The 26,792-nt window shown below is 38.8% G+C and overlaps 2 protein-coding genes across 5 annotated transcripts in view; both read right to left on the bottom strand.

Annotated features, from left to right (window-relative positions):
• The window catches only part of FAM120C (family with sequence similarity 120C), a 111,431-nt gene that overhangs the window by 23,521 nt on the left and 61,118 nt on the right, over positions 1–26,792 (bottom strand). For all 4 annotated transcript variants that reach the window (XM_027608063.1, XM_027608064.1, XM_027608065.1 and 1 more), the window contains exon 10: positions 21,342–21,591. In XM_027608063.1, coding sequence (XP_027463864.1) covers positions 21,342–21,591 — 250 coding nt within the window. The remainder of the gene's footprint in view (positions 1–21,341; positions 21,592–26,792) is intronic.
• On the bottom strand, positions 7,163–8,329 carry LOC113930689 (beta-galactoside alpha-2,6-sialyltransferase 1-like). Its single transcript, XM_035725547.1, is given in 3 exon segments — positions 7,163–7,535; positions 7,537–7,618; positions 7,621–8,329. Coding segments are annotated over 3 exon segments (1,164 nt in total).

Below are 26,792 nucleotides of genomic sequence, written 5' to 3'. Positions count from 1 at the left end.
TGTTTAGATTGCTTTGGGTAGTATGGACATTTTTAACCAAAAACATGATTTTTAATGACTGCATATTCATGATGTGAGTATACCAGTTTACTTAAACATTCCTGTAACAGTGGAAACTTATACTGTTAACAGTTTTTCTTTTATTATAAATATATATTATATATAATAGTATAAATAATACTACAAAGATCACATACATATATCTCATCTGTATCTCTGATTATTCATTCTCTTAGGATAGATTCTTAGATTTGGAATTATCGTGCCAAAGTTATGTCCATTTTAAAGGTCCTCAAAACATTTTGCAAAACTGTTTTCCATACCAGTTTGTCCTATCTTCTAGCAGTGTATAAGCATTTATTGTTATCATTAATGTTTGATGATTTGATGGGCAAAAAAAGTCTCTTGCTATTTAAATATCTCTTTGATTGCTATTGATGAGGCTGCATATTTTTAAAAGATTTTATTTATTTATTTGAGAGGGAGAGAGAGAGAGAGCACAAGCAGGGGGAGCAGCAGTGGGAGAGAGAGAAACAGGCTCTCCGCTGAGCAGGGAGCCCAACTTGGGGCTTAATCCCAGGACCCTGGGATCATGACCTGAGCCGAAGGCAGACGCTTAACTGAATGAACTACCCAGGCACCCGAAGGTTGCATATTTTTTACAAACACTTATATACTTCTATGACTGGTCTATGTCTATCATAAACATATCAATTAATTTTCTTGTCCTACTTATAGCTCCTTCTCAGATAATCTAAAGCTTTATCTTTATGATAGTGACGGCTATTTGGACACAGAATAGACAGCTAATCTAAGTCAAATCAATCCATGGCTTGCCAGAATCTCAAGAACTTGAGCTAAAAGATCCCGAGAGTGATGAAACAGAAAGAGTGACACAGGCCCACGAAAGAGTAGGCAGTCTCCATTTCTGCCTTTCTAGCACTATTCCCTGTGTGTACCTTTCTTGGATGACCATGAGCCTACTTGGTAGGCAGAGATGGGTTTTGCTCATTGTAAACAAATGAATCTGAAGAGAGTATCATTTACCCATTTTTGTTTTGGGGTGCTAGTACAGGCATATCTTGTTTTATTGTGCTTTGCAGATATTGCACTTTTTACAAATTGAAGGTTTGTGACAACCCTGCATCAAGCAAGTCTATCAGCACCATTTTCCCAACAGCATTTGCTCACTTAGTGTCTCTGTATCACATTTTGGTATTTCTTACAATATTTCCAATGTTTTCATCTTTATTATATTTGTTATGGTGTTCTGTGATGAATGATCTTTGATGTTGCTATTGTCATTGTTTTGGGGGCATGACAAACCACATCCATATATGACTATGAACTTAATTGATAAATGTGTGCATGTGTTCTGACTGCTCCATCGACTGGCTGTTCCCTAGTCTCTCTTCCTCTCCCCAGGCCTCCCTATTCCCTGAGACACAATAGTATTGAAATTAGGCCAGTTAACCCTACAATAGCCTGAAAATGTTCAAGTGAAAGGGAGAGTCACATATCTCTCACTTTAAATCAAAAGCTAAAAATGATGAAGCTTAGTGAGAAAGATATGTCAAAAGCCAAGATAGGCTGAAAACCAGGCCTCTTCTGCCAGTTAACCAAGTTATAAATGCAAAGAAAAGGTTCTTAAAGGAATTATTCACTATCCCAGTGAACATATGAATGGTAAGAAAGAGAAACAGCCTTATTACTGATGTGGAGGAAGTTTTAGTGGTCTGGTTAGAGGATCAAACCAACCACAGCATTCCCTTAAGCCAAAGCCTAAGCCAGAGCAAGGCCCTAACTCTCTTCAATTGTGTGAAGGCCCAGAGAGGTGAGGAAGCTTCAGAAGAAGAGTTTGAAGCTAGCAGAGCCTGGTTCATGAGGTTTAAGGAAAGAAGTAGTCTCCATAACACAAAGGTGTAAGGTGAAGCAGCAAGTGCTGATGTAGAAGCTGGATGTAGCAAAGGAGTCACCCGCTCTTTGTGAAAGTAAGTCAATGGCAAACTTCACTGCTGTCTTATTTTAAGAAATTGCTACAGCCATCTCAGCCTTCAGCAACCACCACCCCTATCAGTCAGCAGCCATCAACACTGAGGCAAGACCCTTCACCAGCAAAAAGACCAATTTGCTGAAAGCTCAGATGATGGTAAGCATTTTGTAGCACTAAAGTATGTTTTAATTAAGGTATATATATTGTTTTTTTAGACATAATGTTATTGTATACTTAACAGGCTACAATATAGTGTAAACAACTTTTATATGCACTAGGAAACAAAAAACTTCATTTGCCTTGCTTCACTTTGATATTCACTTTATCACAGTGGTCTGGAACCGAACACACAACATCTCCGAGGTATACTTGTAATTAGAAAGCCATTATAGTTTGAGACTATTGACAAACTGTCCTGACTTGCAAATATTTCCCAAGTCTGTCATTTGTCTTTTAATTTTATGTATTTTGGGATACACAAGCTCTCACAATTATTGATCTCCTTTTTATATCTTCCCTTTTTTGGTGAGAGAGTGCCTCAAGTCTTAATCTTTTTTAACACTAATCATTTTTTAAAATAAATTTTTTATTTTGCAAAAATTTTACATATACAGAAACTTACCTTTAAAAAGTTCGGTTGAGGTATAATTTACATACCATAAAGTCCATCCACTGTAAGTGCAGAATTTAATGATGTTTCGTATATTTACAGAGTTGTACAACTATCATGACAATTGAGTTTTAGAGTATTTTCATTGCTCCCAAAATATCCCCCATGCTCATGTGCAGTCACTCCTCATTTCCACCCCGAAGGCAGCTACTAATCTCCTTTCTATCTCCATGGATTTGCCTTGCTGAACATTTCATACAAATGGATTTTGTGGTCTTTTGTGACTGGCTTCTTTCCTTAGCATAGTTTTTTTTTTTTTTTCCAAAGAGAGAGAGAGAGAGAAAGCACAAGCTGGGGAGACAGGCAGAGGGAGAGGGAGAAGCACACTCCTTGCTGAGCAGGGAACCCAACGCCGGGCTTGATCCCAGGACCTTAAGATCATGACCTGAGCCGAAGGCAGACACGTAACGGACTGAGCCACCCAGGCGCCCCTCCTTAGCATAGTTTTTAATTCAACTTTTAAGTTTGATATTGTTGTAGATTCACATGCAATTTTAAGGACTAAAACAGAAGGATACCTTGAACACTTTACCTAGTTCTCTCAAAGGTACCATCTTGCAAAATGTAATACATCACAGCCAGGATACTGACACTGACCCAATCAAGATATAACAGTTCCATCACCACAAGGATCCCTCATATTGCCTTTTATAACCATACCCACCTTCTTCCCCCACTCCATGTTCCTAACCTCTGGAAATCACTAATCTGTTCTCCATTTCCATAATTTTGTCATTTTAACAATGTTATATAAATGGAATCACACAGTATGTAATCTTTTGGGATTGACTTTTTAAATTTAGCATAATGTCCTTAAGATTCATCCAAGTTATTGTGTGTTATCAAGAGTTTGTTGCTTTTTACTGGTCAGTAGAATTCCATGGTATGTATATACAATAGATGAACAATTCATCTATTTAAAAAATAAAAAAAAGAAATCAGGGTTGTTTCTAATTTTGGAGTATTAAGAATAAAGATGCTATAAACATTAGTGTTCAGGTTTCTGCAGGGACATAAAATTTCATTTCTCTGGGGTAAATGCCCAAGAGTGTAATTTCTGGGTTGTATAGTTACTTTTTAAGAAACTGACAAAATTATTTTCCAAAGTGGCTGTACCATTTTACATTTCCAACACCACTGTATGAATGATCCAGTTTCTCCACATCCCCCCAGCATGTGGTATTATCACTATTTCTTTTTATTTTTTGAGAGAGTGAGCATGTGTAGGCATGCAGGGGAGGGGAGGGGCAGAGGGAGAGGGAGAGGGAATCTTAAGCAGGCTCCACCCTCAGTACAGAGCCCATCTCGGGGCTTGATCTCACGACCCTAAGATCATGACCTGAGCTGAAATCAAGAGTCAGATGCTTAACTGACTGAGCCACCCAGGCACCCCATCACTATTTCTTATATTAGCCATTCTGATAGCTGTGTAATATCTCATTGTGGTTTTAATTTGCATTTCCCTAATGGCTAATGATATTGAACATCTTTTCATATATTTTTTTGCTATTGTATATCCTCTTTAGGGAAATGTTTATTCATGTATTTTGCCGATTTTTTAATTGGATTTTTTTTTTTTACTGTTGAGTTTTAAGAACTCTTTATATACTGTAGATACTAGTCCTTTACTGAATATGTGGTTTGCAAACATTCTCTTCCAGCCTGTACTTTGTCTTTTCATCCTATTCACATGGGCTTTCTTCCAGTTGGCAAAAGTTTTTTTTTTTTAAACACATTTATTTTAAAATTTTACATAATCTTTGGGTAATTCAGAATTAGATTAGGCGTGTTTCAGAAGCTTCTGAGATTGAAGTCCCCAAACCAATGTGAATAGCTTATGTGATTGGTGGAAGGATTGTGAGACCTCATGATACAGGATGACTAGATGGCTACTGATGAAGACAGAACCCCTTATGGATAGGGACTTTCCTGTAGCACTCAGTCATCATTTTTACGTTATCTGTCACAAATATTAAACATGTCACCAGACCAAAAATACCCCTATCTTATTTGCATTTTACTCGTTTCCATGTAGAAAAAAACACAGAATTAAAAATTCTGTAGACCAAGAATCACACTTAATCTGATCCCTTATATTAATAATAACGATTAAGAGCTAGCATCTACCCAGCGTAGTCTCAGTGTCTACACCAACACCTATCTCCTGTTGATGGAATGTCACCTTCCTCTCACTCAGTGTTTGTGATTCAAAGATTGCAATGAGTGCGTCCATCAGAACATGAACCAACCCAGATGGGTGCCTGGCTAGCTCAGTCAGTAGAGCATATGACTCTTGATCTTGGGGTTGTGAGTTCAAGCCCTACATTGGGTGTAGAGATTATCTAAAAAAAAAAAATAAGCAAGCTGGGAATTCATGGGCCCAAAGAGGTGGAAAAGACTCCCTCCACATAGCAGTAAGTGGCCCAAGTGCTCCACCCATTCCCAAGCAGAATCAGGCCTGAGTTGCAAGGAGGGATGAGGAGGAGGAGGAGGGGCATATTCTGCACCCTCCACTGCCTTGGATGGTTTACTGGGTGTGACAGGCAGGGTAGTTATTGTCTCCCAATAGGATAGTTAATTCTCTGAGGACAGGACCCCCTCTGGCCTCCCTCAAAGCAAGGTCCTCCCCAGGTGTAAGCACAGAGCAGGTCCTTAATGAAGGAAGGAAGGAAGAAAACCATAATGTACTGAGCACCTGCTATGTGCCAAGTACAGAACCAGGACAGATATTTCATGTGACCCTCACAACAGTCCTGATGTAGGCTCATCACCCCCATTTTACAGATGAGGAAACAGTCTCAGGAGAATTCGCCCATGGTGGCATAGCTAGTAAATAGGGGATCATCGACTTGAAAACCCAGGGCTTCTCCCTTCAGGGCTCCTTCTACTGCTTATATAAGCCAAGGGTTTAGGGCAGCAAGTGAGCACTGCAGCTCCCAAATGGCTGGTCTGGAGCTCACGCTTAAGAGGCCCTTGAGCACATGGCGCCAGGAGTCTAGAATCCTGGGTCTAGGAGCCCTGGCTCTACAGCATTACTTTCTGACCCTATATGAGTCCTTTACCTTCTCCACACCGAGGGCCGGACTACTCCAACGTACTTCTCCACTGGGGGAGGGGGTAGCAAAACTACCTGTAAGCATGTTTGCAGACCATGGTGGCAAGACCTCTGTCTGGAGACTCTGACGTTGCTCCCTTGCTGGAGAGGTGGAGGGCACGGCAGTCTGATAAACGCCGTGAGAATCAGTTATGATCTCTAAGGCTCTGACTTCTAAGAGTGACTAAATTCTAGGGAACCACATCCCCACTCCCTGAGAGACATTCCACAAAAGGCCCATGAAGGTCAAAAGAAATTGTCAGGTCAGGATACTCTTAAAGTAGAAAATGCTTAAAAGCAATTTGAGAGAGGGGAAAACCGCTACTTTTAAAGGGAAAAGCAAGACTGGCAGTCAGGAGGGGGTAGGGTGGGCATCAACAGGGAAGCAGTGGACACGGTGGGCACACCTGGCTGCAGGGTAGGGTCTGGCCAGGGTGAGCCTGGACAAATCCAGTTTTTGGCATCTGGCTTGCCTAGTGTGTGCCATGGGGCTGTACTTGCTACCTCAGACAGGGCTAGGGGTTTCCTCAAAAAATAATTAGAGCCTTTAAGTTCAGGCAGACCTTAGAGAGTAAATACGGGCAACAACGGCAGAAAGGAAAACACAATTCAAATGACTCAAATATCTGCTTGACATGTTTCTTCTCTTCCTCTAAAATTTCCTCCACAGCCCCAGCCCTGTGAAGCCCTCTACAGCCACAGACACAGCAAGTGTGCTGGCCTCTCCACAACACCTCCCTCCTCCAACCCCACTGAATGAACACACTGTATCCTCCCTGTCTCTCTCCCACTGAACTATGAGGAACTGGAGGATGGTACCCTTCTGTGCCTCTCATCTCCATATGGAGATGGCTATGGGTTCATCAAGACCCTTTGCTCATAAGCACCCAGGCTAAGGATCCACCAAACCAGCCAGCCAGACAGAATACCACCTCTCCCAGGGGCATGGACCTTGGGGGCAACTTTGTTCTGGAGGAATTGAGCATGTTTCCTATGTCCTGTACCACTTACTGGCCCCCCAGAGCCACCCTATACCCAGGCACAATAATTTGGGAGAATTTAACACATGAAATCAGTGTCCAGGTGCAGATTTCAAGCAATAGAGAGTGCTCATTTGTGGAAATAACATTCCAATGGGGGAAAACAGCCCAGCTTTGACAGCCCTGGTGGGAAAGGTGGAGCTTGCATTTACCTGTGGAAAGAAAGCTAGGTGTGGCTGGAGGATTTGGGCTCACATACCTCTGCAGCTACAGGGCAGGCTGGACTTGGCTGCTTGCTTTTGGGCTCCTCAAGCCTGGGACTCTTGCTGACAGAAAGCCCACAGTGCAAGCTGTGATTATTCAGGAATGTGGTCTGCCCAGGCTTGGTGGAGAAGGGCAAGGGGACCTGAGCAGGGAGCCCATGCTCAGCAGCGAATTCTCTGGAAGCCAGGCAGTGTAGTTTTGCCAAGCAGGTAAATGTCCTTGTCTGTGCCCTGGTTGAGGTGCTTCACCAGATTCTTCTCAAAGAGGAGTGGGTAGTAGGCACTCACCATGCAGGCACTGTCAAAGAACTTCTGGTAGTAGTAGCACACATTGGTCTTGCACTTGGATGGGAGGAACTGGTAAACATCCACCTGGTCACACAGCATCATGATGATGATGATGATGATGATGCCAAGCATCCCAGAGGATGGGGGATTTGGCTGAATCTCTTCTGTGGAGACTTCCTGAATGATGTCCCACAGCTCCCAAGGCATCTTAGGCTTGAGGATATAAAAGGGCTGATCAGGATGCAGCTATTCTCAAATACTTTGGGATATCTGAGTGGCAAACAGATGGGTCCCACACAATTAGGAATCCCTCACTGTATAAGCTGTCTTGAGGAAGTGCCCTGACGAGGTGACCAACTGAGAGTCCATCAGGTGAAGGGTAGTTTTTGTGCCCACATTTTGCTGGAAATTGGTTGTGGGTGCCCCATTAAACCTCGGGACTGCATCATGATCATCTATTTCTTGGCCCAACTGGGAGGACTTCAGAGATTCTGCTGATGAGATAATAGCACACCTGCCCCATAGCCCAGCCTTGGTCCTAATGTTCTCCTTGGGCAGGAAACCCTCCCATTTGGAAATGTTGAAGGGAAAATCTACGGCCTCTACTATGGATATGTTCACAGGGTCCCAGAGGTGGCAGTGCAGGGCCTCTGCACTGAACTTGACCCCCGGCGCTAGCCCCTTGTAAGACACTTTATATTTCTTCATGTTCAGATAATTCCTCCAGATTTTGGGCAGCCTGGTGATAAGGTTTTTGGAAGAGCTGCCCTTGTTCCACACCTGGAAGGAAGCCTCTGGCTTGGCCTTTGCCGGGCCCCGGGGCCTGTTGAGGGCATGGCTGCCCCTGTGGGGATTCTGGGTGCTGCGTGAAGTCATAGACCATTTCTCCAAATTTCTCAACATCTGGAATTCTTTGGTTTGCAATTTAAGGGAATCACAGTAACTCCATTTCTTCTTCTCCTGCCACACACAGATGACTGCAAATAGGAGAAAGGCCAGCACACAGCAACTGAACTTTCTCTTCAGGTTGGTGTGAATCATAATGAAAGAGGCATTTAAGGCAGCCACTCTGTTCTGAGCAGGAAAACAAAACTGGTTTTTGGCTAAGCCCCCTGGGGCTGCAGGCCCCTCAAGTCCTCAGGAACCAGCACTGCTCTCCATGGGAGGAATGTTTACTTTATTGGGCCTGGAGGCCAACGTTCATTTATCTCAGGATGATCAAAAATCATCTTGATGTTTCCAGGACCAAGGTCAGTGCCTGTAGCTCAGCTCACGTGCAAATAAGCAAACGTTTTCTTCCTGCAAAGAAAGTTCTCCTTAGCCCAGGAGTAGGGGCACACATCCAGCCTGGGATCAAAGCGTTCGTGGATGAGGAAGACCTTAGGGCTGGGACAGAGGCTTGGCGCCAGGGCTTGGGCCCACTCAAGGAGACCAGTTCATTTTCAGCTGGGCTCCAGGACTTCATTGCTTCTCTCTGGGCTGCTCGCTGCAGAGCTCTGCACAATTGGCTCTACCCTGCTTGCTGCAGGCTTGACCACCTGGGCTGCAGCTGCTCCCTTTGTTAGCACCACGTGGCTTCCCAGGCCCGGCCCTGTCACCCCACTCCCCTCCCCCAGGTGCCAGCCAACTCTGTGCCCTACAGCCACAAGGGCGCCTGGTGCCAGGCACCAAGTCCCGGCAGGAGGGTCTGCTGGGGAGGAGTGGGGGACCTGGGCTGAGCGGGGGATGGACGGTGAAGGAGGGAAGAAAAGAGCTCAACTGGCAAAAGTTTTTAGTTCTAAGGAGGTCCAATTTATTAATTTTTCCTTCTATGAATTGTGCTTTTGGTTACAAGTCTAAGAACATAAAATCTTTAAAAAACCAGTTATGTGAATAAGTGAGAAAAAGTATATTTATACAACTTTTTATATTTGCCTATGCAATCACCTTTACAGGTGGTTATTACTTATCCATTTGGTGTCATTGCCTTTCAGTCCAAAGGACATCATTTAATTTTTTTTCTGTTTTACATGTTTATGTAGTTTTTTTAATTCTAATTCCAGCATAGCTAATATAGTGTTAAATTAGTTGCAATTTAAGGGATAAGTGTACAATATAGTGATTTAACAATTCTATTTACTACTCACTGCTCATCAAGATAAGTGTACTATTAATCCTCTTACACCCATCCCTTCACCAACCTCCCCCTTCTGGTAACCATCTGTTCCCTATAGTTAAGAGCCTGTTTGGGGTTTGTTTCTTTTTGTTTTGTTTCTTAAATTCCGTATATGAGTGAAATCATATGGTATTGGTCTTTCTCTGACTGACTTATTTAGCATTATATTCTCTAAGCTCCATCCAGGACGTTGCAAATGGCACGATTTCTTTATTTTTTCTGATTAAATAATATTCTATTGTATATAAATACCATACCTTTATCCATTCATCTATTGATGGACACTTGGGCTACTTCCATAATCTGGCTATCATAAATAATGCTGCAATAATCATTGTGGTGCATATATCACTTTGAATTAGTGTTTTGTATTCTTCAGGTAAATACCTAGTAGTATGATTATTGGATCATATGGTAGTTCTATTTTTAATTTTTTGAGGACCGTCCATAGTGTCTTCCATAGTGGCCACACCAGTTTGCATTCCCACCAACAGTGCATGAGTATTCCTTTTTCTCCACATCCTCACCAACACCTGTTGTTTCTTGCATTTTTGATTTTAGCCATTCTGACAGGTGTGAGGTGATATCTCATTGTAGTTTATTGTAGTTTTGATTTGCATTTCCCTGATGATGAGTGATGTTGAGCATCTTTTCATGTATCTGTTGGCCATCTGGATGTCTTCTTTGGAGAATGTCTATACATTTCTTCTGCCCATTCTTAACTAGATTATTTGTTTTTTGGGTGTTGAGTTGTGTAAGTTCTTTATATACTTGGGATACTAACCCTTAATCAGATATGTCATTTGTAAATATCATCTCCTATTTGGCAGACTTCCTTTTAGTTTTGTTAATAGCTTCCTTTGCTCTACAGCAGCTTTTTATTTTTATGTAGTCCCAATAGTTTATTTTTGCTTTTGTTTCTCTTGCCTCAGGAGACATATCTAGAAAAAAGTTGTTATGTCTGATGCCTGCGCTCTCTTCTAGGATTTTTATGGTTTCAGGTCTCACATTGAAGGACATCATTTAATACTTCCTATAATGCAAGTGGTAGCAATAAATTCTCTTAATCTTTGGTTATCTGGCAATCTATTTATTTTCCTTTCCTTTCTATTTTATAGGTTGAGATAAAATTAACATACTACACATTTTGTGTATTAAATGGGTACAATTCAGTTTTTTTTAGTATATTCTCAGGGTTGTATAACCATCACTACTATCTAATTCTAGGACATTTAACTCACTCCCAAAAGAAACCTTGTATCCATTCACTCTGTATTTGCCCCTCTCTTAAGACCCTGGCAAATACAAATCTTTGGATTTGCCTATTCTGAACATTTCACATAAATAGAACTGCATGATGTATGTCCTTTTATGACTGGTGCCTTTCACTTAGCCTAATGTTTTTGGGTCGTTCATCCATGCTGTAGCATGAATTAGTAGTTAATTCCTTTTTATAGTTGAATAACATTTTATTGTCTTAATATTTATTTTGTCTGGTATTATTATAGTCACTCCAGCAATCTTATGGTTGTTGTTTTTATGTATGTATTTTCCCATCTTTTTACTTTCCATCTATTTGTATCTTTGATTCTAACCCCTGTTTCCTGTGGATAGCATATTGCTGGATTTTGTTTTCTTACCTAATCTGACAATCTCTGCCTTTTGATTCGATTTTTAATTCCCTCAAGTTTAATGTTATTGATTTGCACCTACCATTTTGCTTTCTATATGTCTCATGTGTTATTTGATCCACTATTCTTTCCTTATTGTCTTCTTTCTTTTAAGTGGGTATTTTCTAGTATAACATTTTAATTCCTTTAATAATTTTTAAATTACATATTTTTAAAGATTTTATTTATTTATTTGAGAGAGAGAGAGTGTGCGAAAGAGTCAGCCTGAATGGGGGGAGGGGCAGAGAAGAGGGAGAAGCAGACTCCCTCCCTGAGCAGGGAGCCCCATGTGGGGCTCGCTCCCAGGATCCTGGGATCATGACCTGAGCCAAAGGCAGATGCTTAACTGACTAAGCCACCCAGGTGCCCCTTAAATTACATTTTTGAGTTATTTTCTCTAGGACTTATAATATACATCTTAACAGTATCTGCTTCAGATATATTCTAACTTCATTCTAGTGTCATATCAAAACTTTATTCTTATGTAGCTCTATTCCCTCCCCTCATTTTTGTGGTATTATTGCTATACATGTTACATCTGCAGAAACCCAAGAATACATTGTCACAATCATTACCTTATATAATCTTATTTCTTTTAAAAGATTAGAGAGGAGAACAAGTACATATTTATAGTTTTTGTTGTATTAACCTAATTATTTCTGGTTCTCTACTTGTGGATTTACCATCTGGTGTCATTCTCTTACTCTAATACATCTTTGTTCCCATACATTTTCTTTTTTGCTGATTTGTCAAATATATTTCTATATGATATAGGCTCAACAATACAATTATATACATATTGTTTGATGCAATTATATTTTGCATCTATGCAATTAACTATGCAATTATTCTGTTTTTTGTATTTACCTATATTAATTACCTTTACTGGTGGTGTTTTTCCATATGAATTTGAATTACTGTCTGTTATTACTTGCTTTCAGCCTGTAAAACTTCCTTTAGTATTTCCTATAAGGGAAGTCTGCTAGCAACATATTCTCTCAGTTTACCTTTGAATGTCTTTATTTGGCTTTCATGTTTGAAGCATAGTATTATTGGATATAAAGTTGGCAGCTGAGAATTTTATATTGAAGCACGTTGAATTATGTTGTCCCACTGCTTTCTGGTCTCCATTGTTTCTAATAAGAAGCCAATCTTTGTGGTTCCCTTGCATGTGATTAGTCATTTTTTCCTTATAGTATTCAAGATCCTCTTTTTGTCTTTGTCTTTCACCATTTTGACTACGGTATGTCTAGTGTGGTTCTCTGAGCTCATCTTAGATGTATGAAATAATGTGTTTTCTGTCAAATTTGGGAAGTTTTCAGCCATTTTTTTTCAAATTTTTTAATTCCCCACTTCCTGCTGGTACTCCCATTACATGAATGTTGGTGCACTTAATGGTGTCACGCACTTTTCTGAGGCTCTGTTCAGTTTTCTTTATTCTTTTATCTTTTTGCTCTTCAGGCCACATAGTCTGTATTAATCTGTCTTCAAGTTTGTTGCTTCTTTCTTCTGCCAGTTCAAGTCTACTGTTGATCTCTAGTCAACGTTTCATTTTGGTTTACTGTACTTTTCAACTCCAGCATAGTCCACTTGGGTTTTTTAAGACTTATTCTTTATTTATATTCTCTATTTGAGGAGACCCTGTCATCATGTTTTCTTTTAATTCTTTATGCATGGTTTCATTTGGCCCTTTGAACATTTTAAAAATAACTGCTTTTAAGTCTTTGCCTGCTAAGTCTACTATCTAGGCTTCATTAAAAGCCTGTTTTATTTACTTTGAGTGGGTCACACCTGCATATTTTTTAGAGTGTCTTGGAAGTTTTTGTTGAAAACTGGATATTTTAGATAATATACTGTAACAACACTGGATACCGACCCCACCCTCCAGCCTAGAGCTGGTTGATGTTTGCTTGGTTGTTCTCTTGTTTATTTAGTGACTTGGCTGCACTAATTATGTGAGTTCTATTTCTAAAATATGTAGGATGCAGCCTCTGATGTCTCTACTTGTTTTTCTTTTAGCTTGGCAACCTAGATGTTCCCTCCTGGGTCTGCATAAGCCACTAATTGGTCAAAGATTATGCTTAAGCCTTCTTAGCCAGTTAGATTTTTACCTTTTACCACTGAATATAAATGTAGAGTAAGGCTGCTATCATAGTTCAGGAAGTTTACACATTTTTTGCCCTATATTCAATGAGGGAATATTAGTTTGGAGGCTCCTTCTCTGATCATTGCTAAGAAGGCTAACTTTGGGTATTCACAATCTTCTAGTCCAGCAATGATGAGTTTTATTTTTGTGCTAAACCTGGCTTGCTAGGAGTTGCCTCTGGGTCAGAGAAGCTTATTGTTCAGTTGATGCTTGATCAGAGGTGGTATTTCAATTCCTGTGTCAGTGAGGCATCTGCCCTGTATTGATGGCCTCTGGGTGGTTTGGGGAGTGCTTTTAAGTCTGTCCTGTGTCCTGTTCTGTTTGCTCCGGAGTGGGTGCCATCTAGTGCTTGCATACACCCTTCCCGATCTCCAGAGTTGACTGTGATCCTAGGAGGGTTTTTCTTGGCTGTTTCTTTCCCTGGTTTTCTCTATAAAACTTCTGGATGCCCTGGTGTTCTGCATGTATCATGGAGCTACCAGCCTCCTATTAATTGCCCATCATCAAGATACCTGTTGTTCTTGACATGCTCTTAGGCATGGAATTCTCCATACTCTGCTCCAAATAAAGACAGTCCCTTCAGGCAGGTGTAGAGCTCCTTGTTCTTATGGCCTACTTTCTCCCTGAAAAGAACTGCTCATTACACCATGCTGAGGCTGCTTTTCCCAGAGTGACAAGTGACACCCCTGCTCTGTAAGTGTGCACTGAAAAAGGGTGGGGTGGTTGGCAGCCCCTAATCTTTTTGGCTTGATCCTCCCAGTGTGGAAATTCCTTCCTACATATGCACTGGGGTGGGAATGATTAGGGCCCCAAGTATTCTTGGCATGCTGTCCCTAGATTAGAGCTTCTGCCCTGAGTGGGGGGGTTGGTGGGTGATCCTCTTTACCATGCCTACCTGGACACAGGGCAGGAGTTGATGAGAAATGGCAATGTTTTCCTCCCCGGGGGGAAACCATGACCCAAGAACGAAAGCTGGGAGAAGGAAACCTCATCTTCTTGGCTATATATACCTAAGGGTTAAATGATCAAAAAAAATGATTTTCACCAGATAAGGTGCAATTTTGCTGGGGAGAGGGTTTGTCCAGATAAGGTGTAATTTTCCTGGGGAGAGGGTTTGTCCATGTCCTTACTCTGTCCTTTTGGAAGGGGAAGAGAAAAAAGGTATCCCTTATGTACTTTTTTTTCTTTTGTGGTAAAATATATATATTTACCACATTAATAATTTTTCACTGTACATTTACAGTGGTATTAAGTACATTAAGTACATTTATACCATCACCACCATCCATGTGCAGAACTTTTTGTTCTTCCCAACTTGAAACTCATGCCCACTAAATACTCCCTATTCCCCCAACCCCAGCCCCCTGGAAATCACCATTTTACTTTCTATCTCTGAATCTGACTACTCTAGGTATCTCATATAAATTAAATCACACCATATTGTTTTGTGACTGGCTAGTTCACTTAAGTATAATGTCTTCAAGGTTCAGCCGTGTTGTAGCCTGTGTCAGAATTTCCTTCCTTTTTAAGGCTGAATAGTATTCCATTTTATGTATATACCACATTTTGTTTATCAATGCATCCATCAGTGGAAACAGGGTGCTTCTACCTTTTGATTATTATTAATCTTCTTTTGATTCCTTGTATGTGATAAATTGTTTTTCTCTTGCTTCTTTCAAGACTGTCTTTGTCTTTTAACAGTAAGTGTGGATCTTTGAGTTGACACTTAGGAGTTTTTGATCTTGGATGTGTAAATTTATGTTTTTCACCAAATTTGGGAAGTTTTCAATTCTTAGTTCTTCACATAGTTTTTCTAACCATCCCTCTCTCTTGGGGCACCTATTGTGCATATGTTGGTATGTCTGATGTCCTGATAGGTCTCTTAGTCTCTTCATTTTTATTCTTCTTTTTTACATTCTGTTCTTCAGATTGGATAATCTCTATTGATCTACCTTCAAGTTCCTTGATCTTTTTCTTCTCTCAGCTCAAATCTACTATTGAGCCTCTTCCTTCAAGTTAATTTTTCATTTCAATAATTGTATTTTTCAATTCCAGAATATCTATTTGGTTTCTTTTTGTAATTTCTATCTCTCTATTGCTAGTCTCAATTTGATGGGCCACTGTTATCATACTTCAATTTTTAAAATATGGTTTCCTTTAGCTCTCTGAATGTATCTATTGTAGGTATTAAAAATCCTTATTTACTATGACCTACATACTCCCTCAGAGACAGTTGCTATTGAGTGCTTTTTTTTCTGTGTATGAACCACACATTATTATTTTTTTTGGAAGTCTTATAATTTTTGTGAGCACTGGACAGTTTCAATCATATATTGCAGCAACTCTCCCCAAGCACTGTTGTTGCTGTTGTTTTGTTTGTTTAGTGACATGTCTAGACTAATTTTGCAGTGCCTGTCCCTCCTGCAGAGTGTCGCCTGATCCTGATAGCCCTGCCCAGATTTTTTATTCTTAACTCTTCTTTTCATTTTTAAGCCTAGCTTCCTAGGCATCTGCCTTGGATCAGCATAGCTTACTGATCAGCCAATGATTAGTCAAAGGTTGTGCAGAAACATCTTGAGCCAATAAAGCTTCCATTTTTGCCAAGGGGATCTAAGTGTAGGTTAGGGCATGCATTAAAATTTTAGGCAGTTAGACGTCAGGCTTTTATTTTTATCTTGTGCAGGTCTATGTAATTGGGGCTCTCTCCAACTTCTCTTGAGTGTGTATGTAGCCCTATGGATGTACACAACCTTTCAGAGCCCCAGGAATATAAGGCAGCTTATCAAAGCGCTTTATGATTGTCTTATTACACAGTCTACCAGTTAAATTTTTAGCACAATGTACAGCAGCCACTGGCAACAGAGGTGTTTGCCTTCCCTGATACTGTTATTGTTTTTGATACTGCCCTGGACTTGACGCTTTTCATTTAAAAATTCCTTTCTTATCTCAAGATCAGTTAAATCACTACTTAGTTTTTATTCTATCTTTTATCTTTTTTCCTTTACCTTTATCTCTATAATAAATCCATCTGGAATTTATGCGAGGCAAGGCCCAAACTTGATGTTTTCTCCCCAAATACCAATATAGTTTTCTCAACAATTATTTAAAAAATTCCTCTATTCCTCACTGATTTGTGAAGCTTCCCTTGGCTTGTTTTAAGTTATCATGTGTCTAGGATCTTATTCAGTATTATCTGCTCTAAAACAATGACCTGTCAATTTTTATGCCAGTATCACATCATTTTAGTATAAATTTATAATACATTTGGGTATTTTTTTTGTTTGAGCCAAGACTGCTCTTTTTTGTAATCCCAAGCTATTCTTATTCATTTGTTTCTCCCAATAAATTTTAGAATTATTCTGTCAAGTGAACAAAAATTAGTTCTTATTTATCTTTACTTTTTACATATCAGGATGGCACATGGTTAACTCAAATGCCCTATTACAGCTGATAACAAATCCACTGCTTCTTTACAGAATTATTTGTCAGAAAAGATTCAACTTTACTCATGAATCTAGAGGTATGACCTTGTCCAATTTCATGTTCTGTTTCTGGAAAACTGTTGCGATTTGAATGAAACCTTGCTACAAATGACAGACAGGGCCTTGTTACATGCCTCTCCACATCCAACAGGGCTGCGCCCCACTCCTGGAAGCCTGACAGAGCTCATTATCCTTTCCTCCTCAGTAGTGTCTATTATATGTGTAAAGGTTATGCCTTCCTCAAACTGTACCGACCTTTCTTGTAGACTCTCATTTCTCTAGGCCAACTGTCCAAGAGCTGCATCAACATTAACCTTTAGTCACAACATCCCCAGCATTACTTTACTTCCATGAGAGGTATCTTATACCTATAGTTAGCAGAAGCAAATGAGGAGTTTAGACTCCTAGTACCCAATTAGGCCACAGTTCAACATTGCTACCCAGTCTTCACCTGACATTGCTGAGCAATGCAGTGTTTAGGATAAGTTAATCTTCATTTAAAGTTGAATTTTAAATTTCCAACCAGATTTTATGTTAATTATTAAGACTGTATTTTTCTACCATTTTGTCTTTTAGTTGGAGTTGGAGAGACTTGGGTTCAAACTCTTAACACTACCCATTACTAGCTATGTAACCTTTGCAAGTCACTTCTCTTTGAGCCTTTGTTCCCTCATCTATAAATGGAGATAAATAATATTTACATTTTAGCACTATTATGAGGATTAGTAGCATTGTACACAAAAGGCTGACTTAGCACATTGCCAGGTACATAACATGTAATATTACAAAACCTGTTCTTGATGATTTTATGAACACTGATTATAGCCCTGTGCTTTATTAATGAACTTATATGGGTTACTGGTTTATACAGGGCAGTTTCCCCTATACTACATGGGTTCTTAGGTCTTTTTAAAAGTAATATTTGTACCTTTTTCCCTAAAAAAGGCAGTTTTTAAGCTGCCACTTATCATTGCTGTCACTGGGGCTGGTTCTAAGGATAGGTCCTACTCCTCGTCTCACCTACCTTACAATTTGCTGCTTTTTTTTTTAAAAGATTTTATTTATTTATTTGAGAGAGAGAGAATGAGAGAGAGAGAGTACGAGAGGGAAGAGGGTCAGAGGGAGAAGCAGACTCCCTGCTGAGCAGGGAGCCCGATGCGGGACTCGATCCCGGGACTCCAGGACCATGACCTGAGCCGAAGGCAGTCGCTTAACCAACTGAGCCACCCAGGCGCCCACAATTTGCTGCTTTTGATCTGTTGTACACTGGAAAATCAGATAACCAAATTGTCAGAAATGTGTCTAAATTAAGAATAAATAGGCTGAGCAGGAGGCTATGGGGTTTTCTTCAGGGAAAGCATATGGAACCTATTAGAATATTAGAGCTTATTCTTTGTGATAGCTATCAGAGCTATTCAAAAGCCATTCTTATTTTCATGTTCCTGAAAGTGTTTCAAAAAATCTAGAGAATCAAACATATGGAAAAATGAGCTATTACTGTATTTTTAAGAATAAAGATAAATAAAACAGGTGATTCCAGAGTTAATATGTGACAGTGCAGGGCTATGGCCCAGAAACATGTTAGAAGCTTGGAGGAATGAATCCTGTCATTATTCTTATTGGGAAGACTTCTTAAGTCACCAGTTTTAATCTCAAGGCAGTTAGAAAATTAACAAATATTAAGCATCTATTATGTGATAGGGCCCCTATATGCATTACCTCAATCCTCAAACAGCCCTGAGAAATAAGAATTATTATACCCATTTATGGTAAGGGAATGGATGCTCTAAAAGGTTAAAGTGACTTATCCAAGCTGTAAAGTCCCAAAGCCAGAGTTCAAACTAAGGTCCATCCAATTTCAAAGGTCAGTGCTCTGTAACCCTTTGATGACTTGTTGAGACTGACTTCTCCGCACAAAAATTTACTTCCTCTACATCAGCAAATATACAATGAGAAAGTGTAATAGAAAACAGAATGTCATCCATAATCACTACAATATATATCAAATACCTAGGACTTTAAAACGCAGAAGACCTCTATGGAAAAGAAACTAACCCTACTAAGACATAAAGGAAGAGACCTAAATAAAGGAAGAGGTAAACTATGATCTCTGGATGGGAGCACTTAACATGATAAAGATGTCAACTCTCCCCAAATTAATCTATTAATTCAATTCATTGACCAAAAAATCCCAACAAGATTTTGTGGAAACTGGACTAATTCTAAATTATATGTGGAAGAATAAAGATCACATGGTTCAGAAATAGTACACATCTGACACAAGAAAAGTACAGAGTGGAGATTTGCCCTACCTGATATTAAGGCAAATTAAAAACCTATAATAATATGGTGATTAACATAACAATAAAAAACTAAAAAAAAAAAAAACCTATAATAATTGAAACAATGTGACCCTCGCCAGAGATCAAATAGGCAATGGAAAAAAAAAACGAATCCAGCAATGTACTCATGAATATATAGGAACCTGGTACATAAGAAAGGTGGTAATATACATCAATGGAGAAAGAAGCGATCATTTAATAAATGCAGTCGGGAAAACTAGCTTATTATCTAAAGAAAATGAAATCACCTTTCTTACAGAATATACAGAATAAATACGCACTATATTAAAGACCTGACATGGAAGGCAACATTACAAAACGATTAAAAAATGTAGAAAAGTATCTTTATGACACAAGGGTAGGGAAGAATTTATTAAATAAGAGCTCAAAAGCACACACCACAAGGGTACAAGTTGAAGGGTGTGACAAAACCAAACTTAAATATTTCTTGGTTGGGGTGAAGTATACTGATGTCTGCAACTTATTTGGAAATGCATCCAAAAGGATGGATAAATGGCTGGCTAGAGGTGGACAGATGGACAGTTATATAGGATAAAGTAAGTATAGCAAAATATTAATTATAGAATCTAAATGGTGGTCATATGGGTATTCACCATACTGTTCTTCCAACATTTTTGTGTGTATGAAGTTACAACAATTAAAAAAGCTGGTGAAAATGAAACACTTTTGTTCCATAAAATATTGTACATAGTTTTTAAACTGTGACTGGAAAATATATTTGATATACACACACAGATACAGAAATGATATTTGCTATATATGTATGCATGTACACACATTTGACAAGAAACTTCTGTGATCAGCAAGAAAGACAAGTAAACTAAGAGAAAACTTGCAAGGTAAAATAAATAGGCACTGCAGAGAATGAGAAAACAAATGGTTAATATGTATAAAGCAGAAGCTCACCTCATCTATAGTCAAAGAAATGTAAAGTAAAATAAGAGATACTACTTGAGGGGCGCCTGGGTGGCTCAGTGGGTTAAGCGTCTGACTCTTGGTTTTGGCTCAGGTCACGATCTCATGGTTGTGAGATCTAGCACCCTGTCCAGCCCCCTGGTGGGCTCTGCGCTTAGTGCGGAGTCTGCTTCAGATTCTCTCTCCCTCTGTCCTTCCCCCACCCCTCTCTTAAACAAACAAACAAACAAATAAATAAAATCTTTAAAAAAAGACACTACTTGAAGTCCACTGGACTGGCAAAAATTAAGAAGTTATGTGATATCAGTACTGGCAATACTATGAAGAAAGAGAAACCCTTACATGTTGTTCACAGGACCATATATTAGTACAGAAATGACCTAGAGCAACTTGGCAATACGTGGCAAAAAAAATATATACAGATCTTTTTTTATTTTAGATTTTATTATTTATTTGAGAGAGAGAGCGAGCACATGAGCAGGGGTTGGCGGAGAGGGGCAGAGGGAGAGGTAGAAGCAGGCTCTCCACTGAACAGGGAGCCCCATGCGGGGCTCGATCCCAGGACCCCATGATCACGACCCAAGCCGAAGGCAGACACCTAACCAAACTGAGACACCCAGGCGCCCCCCTATATGCATATCTTAGGATCCAGGAATTCTACTCCTGAGCATATACTTCAGATAAACTGACACAGGAACACAAAGAAACAAAGACATCTATGAAGATATTTCCTGCAGCACTGTTTGTAACACTCAAGAACTGGAAAACAATAAATATTGTGTGACATTATTATCTGATGGAACATAATCCAGCAGTCATGAGGAATGAACCATGTATGAATATGGATAGATCTCAAAAATAACAGAGTGAAAAACATAAGAAACAGAATGAGATGTACAGCACCTTCCATGTTAAAAAAGAGAAAAAAATCTACACATACAAACAACACTATAGACTCTGCAAGGATACACTTATGTCTAAATAAATACATGGAAAATGGCTTGGAAGGACACACACCAAATACCCAAGAGTGGATAACTACAGGAAGAGAAGGGAATTAGATCACGAATTAAAACTGAAGGGGACAAAAACCAAATATAAAACCAAATATAAAAGTTCACGAAGATATGCGTGAACTGATGTTGACAGGATCATGAAGTGAAGAGACTCTTGTAGCAATCAATTTCAGTGTTTCTGAATTCTAAGCTAAACATAAAACAAAAACCTCCCCACCCCAAAACACCATTAAAACACATGCTTAAAGGAAATGGGAAAAAAGTAAAAGAGAAATGAACTGGCCACCTCCCTGTCACATGTCTTACCGGAGTACACAGCACATGAGCAGCAGATGGGTTGGGACATTAGCTGGATTGAGCATACTGGGTGTATCTGACTTCATACAGGCCAGGAAGGCCCGCATCCTTCTGTTCTTGTCCTCGACTGCTTTGCCTAGCCAGAGCTTCTTGAGGTTTGGGCAAGTCCATTCCCGAAATGTCAGTGCAGACACCAGCTCAGGGGTTTGAGGTGATTTCCCTTTATAGGCAGACCACTCTTTGAGGATCACTGAAGGAACTAGAAAGCAGAAATTGAGGAAAAACAGGCTCTAGAGAATGAGCATTTCTGCAACTGGCCCCAATTGACAGGATCTGTCACATTTCAACATCTTTTTTTATTTTTTGTTGTAATTTTTATTGTTAGCAGTAGTAACAGAAGGAGTAAACACTTATCAGATGTTTGATATGTGTTAAGAACTTTACATATAAATGTAAATATCATTTACTCTCAGAACTCAGAACTCTAATCCTGAGAGAGAAGTATATCTATTTTATCATAAAATATAGTGCTCATTTTTTTTCAGATGAAGAAATAAAGGCTCAAAGTCACACAGTTAATTACACAGAAACTCATTTAAGTAAATGTACCAGGCTAGTAAGGAAAGAAGTCCAAGGAAGAATTACATAAATATCTGGCTTCATAACAGACTATGGGACACTCCAAAAGATTTCTAAAAATTTCACAAAATTCTCAAAAAACCAACATCTTTTAGATTTTTGAAGGTTTAACAGATGAGGAAAACATGGCTTCTGTCTACTTCTGGTATACCTCAGGCTCTTAAGCTATGGCCTCTTTTACTTAAGACGTCAAGCATCTACTCAATTACCCAAGCTAGAAACCTGGAAGTCATCCCACAGTCTGCATTCTCATTCACCTCCTACACATCTGGTTATTTCCAAGGTCCTGCTGATTCTATTACTTTATTATCCTTTATATCTGTTCCCTTTTCTTCATCGTAACAAATACTGCAGAGGTTCAGATCTCATCACCTGACAAGAGTCTCCAGACTGCTGTCCCTGACTTCATCCTGTCTGGTCTACTTCATATGCATGCTCCACAACTATGACAGTGCTCTTTTTAACAAAATTTTTAATTTGAAATAATTGATTCACAAGGAGTTGCAAAGATAGTTGAGAGAGGTCCTTTGTACCCTTTACCCAGTTTCCCCCAAAGGTTATATCTAAAACAACTGTAATATCAAAGCTGGGGGGGTGCCTGGGTGGCTCAGTCATTAAGCGTCTGCCTTCGGCTCAGGTCACGATCCCAGGGTCCTGGGATCGAGCCCCGCATCGGGCTCCCTGCTTAGCGGGAAGCCTGCTTCTCCCTCTTCCACTCCCCCTGCTTGTGTTCCCTCTCTTGCTATGTCTCTGTCAAATAAATAAATAAAATCTTTAAAAATATATCAAAGCTAGGAAGTTGGCACTGGTATAATTGTGTGTATAGGTCTATGTCGCCGGTAGATTTGTAGAACCACTACTGCAATCAAGATACAGAACTATTCAATTACCACAAAAATCTACTTTATGCTACCCCTTTTATGGTCACACCCAACGCCCCACAGCACCATCCCTAATCCCTGGCAACCACTAATCTGTTCTCCATCCCTACAATTTTGTCAATTTGAGAATGTTATATAAATGGAATCAACTATATAGTATACAACCTTCTGAGATTGGCATTTCCACTTGGCATAATGCCCTGAGGATCCTGCCATGTTGTTGCATATATCAATACTTTTTTTGCCAAGTAGTACTCTATGGTATGGATGTACCACAATTTAACCATTCATCTTTTGAAGGACATCTGGGTTGTTTCCAGTTTAGGGCCATTATGAATAAAATCTACTATGAATATTTATTAGTTCCTGCATGAAAATAAGTCTTCATTTCTCTGGGATAAATGCCCTAAAGTGTAAGTGCTGGGTTGCACGGTAAGTCTATTTTGAGTTTTGAAAGGAAATGCCAAATTATTTTCTAGAGCAGTGGTACCATTTTACATTCCTACCAGCAATTTATGGGTGATCTAGTTCCTCCACATCCAATCCAGCATGCGGTATTAACACCATTATTCATTTTAGCCATTCTGATAGGTATGTAGTTATATCTCATTGTGGTTTTAATTTGTAATTCTTTAATGACTAATGATGTTAAGTATCTTTACATGTCTTTATTTGCCACATGTATAATTTCTTCAGTGAAATGTCTGTATTCTTTTGCTGATCTTCTAATCGGACTGTTTTCATAATGCTTAGTTTTCAGAGTTCTTTATATATTTTAGACAGTAATCTAGATGTGTGGTACCTGTTCACCTATGGATGTCCAATTCATCTGGTACCATTTGTTAAAAGGACTACCCTTCCTCTAATGAAGTACTTCTGCAGCTTTGTCAAAAATCAGTTGGTTCTACTTGCATGGGGCTATTTATGGGTTCCCTATTCTGTTCCACTGTTCTATGTGTCTATACCACTACCTATACCATGCAGTCTTAATTTTTGTAGCTACACAGTCAATCTTGTAAATCAAGGTAGTGATTGCTCCCAACTTATTCCTTTTCAAAATTGTTTTAACTGTTCTAGTTCCTTTGTCTTTTCATATAAATATCAGAATAATCTTGTATATATCTACAAAGAATCCTGCTGGGATTTGGATAGGAATTGTGTTAAACCTGCATATCAAATTGGAGAGAATTGACATGTTACTATGTCGAATCTTCCAATTCATGGAGATCTATGTCTCTCCATTTATGTAGTTGTTCACTGATTTCTTTCATCAGCATTTTATAATTTTCAGCATACAGTTGAATATCATTTGTTATATTTATGCCTAAGTATTTCATTTGCTTTGGAGGAATTATAAATATTTTATTTTTTTAATTTTGGTTCCTCATATTCATAGTATACAGAAATATAATACAATTAATTTCTGTATATTTATTGTGTATCCTACAACCTAGATGAACTCACTTATTAGTTCTAGGAATTTTGTTGTAGATGGTGATTTTCTACATAGACTATGCCATCTACAACTAGGGACAGTTTTAGTTCTTTCTTTCCGATCTGTATGTCTTCTATATCATTTTCTTGCCGTTCTATGCAGGCTAGAAATTCAACACTATGCTGAAGAGCAGCAGTGAGGGCATAACTATCCTTGCTCCCGATTTTAGGAGAAAAACATTCAGTCTTTCACCATGAACTGTAATGTTAGCTGTAAGGTTTTTGTAGATGTTCTTTATCTAGTTGATAAAGAACATCTTTATATCTTTATATAGTTGAAGGAACTATATATAGCTGAAGGAATTCTCTATTACTAGTTTTCTGAGAGTTTTTTATCATGAATTGTTGAGTTTTGTTAAATATTTTTCCACATCCATCGAGATGACCATATTAATTTTCTTTTTTTATCCTGTTTATATGATAGATTACATAGACTGATTTTTCAAATATTGAACCAGTCTTGCAAGATGGAATAAACCCTACTGGGCAATGGTGTGTAATTCTTTTTATATATTGTTGAATTCTACTGATGAATATCTTGTTAAGAACTTTCACATCTATATTGATGAAGGATACTGGTCTGAAGGACTGTTTTTATATACTCTCTTTATCTGGTTTTAGTATTGGAGTAACACTGGCTTCATAGAGTGAATTGGGAAGTGTTTTTTCCTATTTTCTGAAAAAGATTTGTGTAGAATTGATGGCAATTCTTTTTTTTTAATTTAAAGATTTATTGTCCACTATAAGTGCCCATGTAAAGCATTGTTGGAAATTAAAAGATCTGAGACAGACTCTATGTACTCGTTTTTAAAAAAATTATTATTGAGGGGTGCCTGGTTGGCTCAGTCAGTAGAGCATTCAACTCTTGACTGAAGGGTCATGAGTTTGAGCCCCATGTTGGGTGTAGAGATTACATTAAAATTTTTTAAAAATTTATTATTGAAATACAATTGACATACAATGTTATATTAGTTTCAGTTGTACAACATATGGGTTTGAAAATAAATTTGTTAAAAATCTGGTAGAATTCGCCAGTGAAACCAATTCAGTCAGATTTCTTTTTTGGGAAAATTTAAATTTTATTAATATTTACAGGGCTATTCAAGTTATCTATTTCATATTAGGTGTGTTGTGGTAGTTTGGAATTTTGAGAAATTGACCCATTTTGTTTAAGTTGTCAAATTTATGTGTAGAGTTGTTTACAGTATTCCCATATAATCCTTTGGATATCTGTAGGTACTATGGTGTTATTCCCTGCCTCATTGTTGATATTAGTAATTTGTGTATTCCCTATTTTCTTCTTTGCAGACTTTCTAGAAGTTTGTCAATTTTATTGTTCTTTGCGAAGAACCAGGTTTTTGTTTCACTAATTACTCTGTTATTTTTGTTTTCAATTTCACTGATTTTTGCTCTTTATTATTAATTCTTCACTTTGGTTTGCTTGCAGATTTAGCTTTCACCTCCTCTTGTTTCTTGAGGTGAAAATTCAGACGACAGATTAGAAATGTTTCCCCTTTTCTAATATGAGCATTTAGTACTATAAATTTCCTTCTCAGCAATTTAGCTCCATTTCAGACTCTAGTATACTGTATTTTTATTTTCATCTAGTTCCATGTATTTCTTTCTTTCTCTTGAGACTTGCTCTTTGACCCATGGATTGTATAAAAGTGCAGTGCTTTGTTATTTTCCAAGTATTTATTGATTTTCCTATTATCTTCCTGTTGTTGATTTCTAGTTTGATTCCATAGTGGTCTGAGAATATACTCTGTATAATTTTAATTCTCTTAAATTTATTGAGTTTGTTTTATGGTCCAGGATATGATCTATGTATATGTTCTGTAGGCATGTGAAAAGAACATATATTTTGCTCTTGTTGCATGTTCTTTTAAGAGTCAATTAGATCCTATTCATTGATGGTATTGTTGAGTTCTATATACCTCATGATTTTCTGTCTAGTTGTTCTACTCATTATTTTTTTTTTTAAGATTTTTATTTATTCATTTGCAGGAGAGACAGAGAGAGAAGAAGCAGGGGGAAAGGCAGAGGGAGAGGGAGAAGCAGACTCCCTGCTTAACAAGGAGCCCGATGCGGGACTCGATCCCAGGACCCTGGGATCATGACCTGAGCCGAAGGCAGACGCTTAACCATCTGAGCCACCCAGGCGCCCTGTTCTACTCATTACTGAAAGGGGAGTTGAAGTCTCTGATTATAATTGTGGATTTGTCTCTTTCTAAGTTTCTCAGTTCTTTTTTGTTTGTTTGATTTTTTAATATTTTATTTATTTGATAGAGAGAGCGAGAGAGGGAACGCAAGCAGGGGGAGTGGGAGAGGGAGAAGCAGCCTCCCCGCCAAGCAGGGAGCCCAATGCGGGGCTTGATCCCAGGACCCTGGGATCATGACCTGAGCGGAAGGCAGACGCTTAACGACTGAGCCACCCAGGTGCCCA

Source organism: Zalophus californianus, chromosome X, assembly GCF_009762305.2.
Source record: "Zalophus californianus isolate mZalCal1 chromosome X, mZalCal1.pri.v2, whole genome shotgun sequence".
Classification (NCBI taxonomy): domain Eukaryota; kingdom Metazoa; phylum Chordata; class Mammalia; order Carnivora; family Otariidae; genus Zalophus; species Zalophus californianus.
Note: the sequence above shows the minus strand (reverse complement) of the source record. Positions and strands in the feature narration are given on the sequence as shown.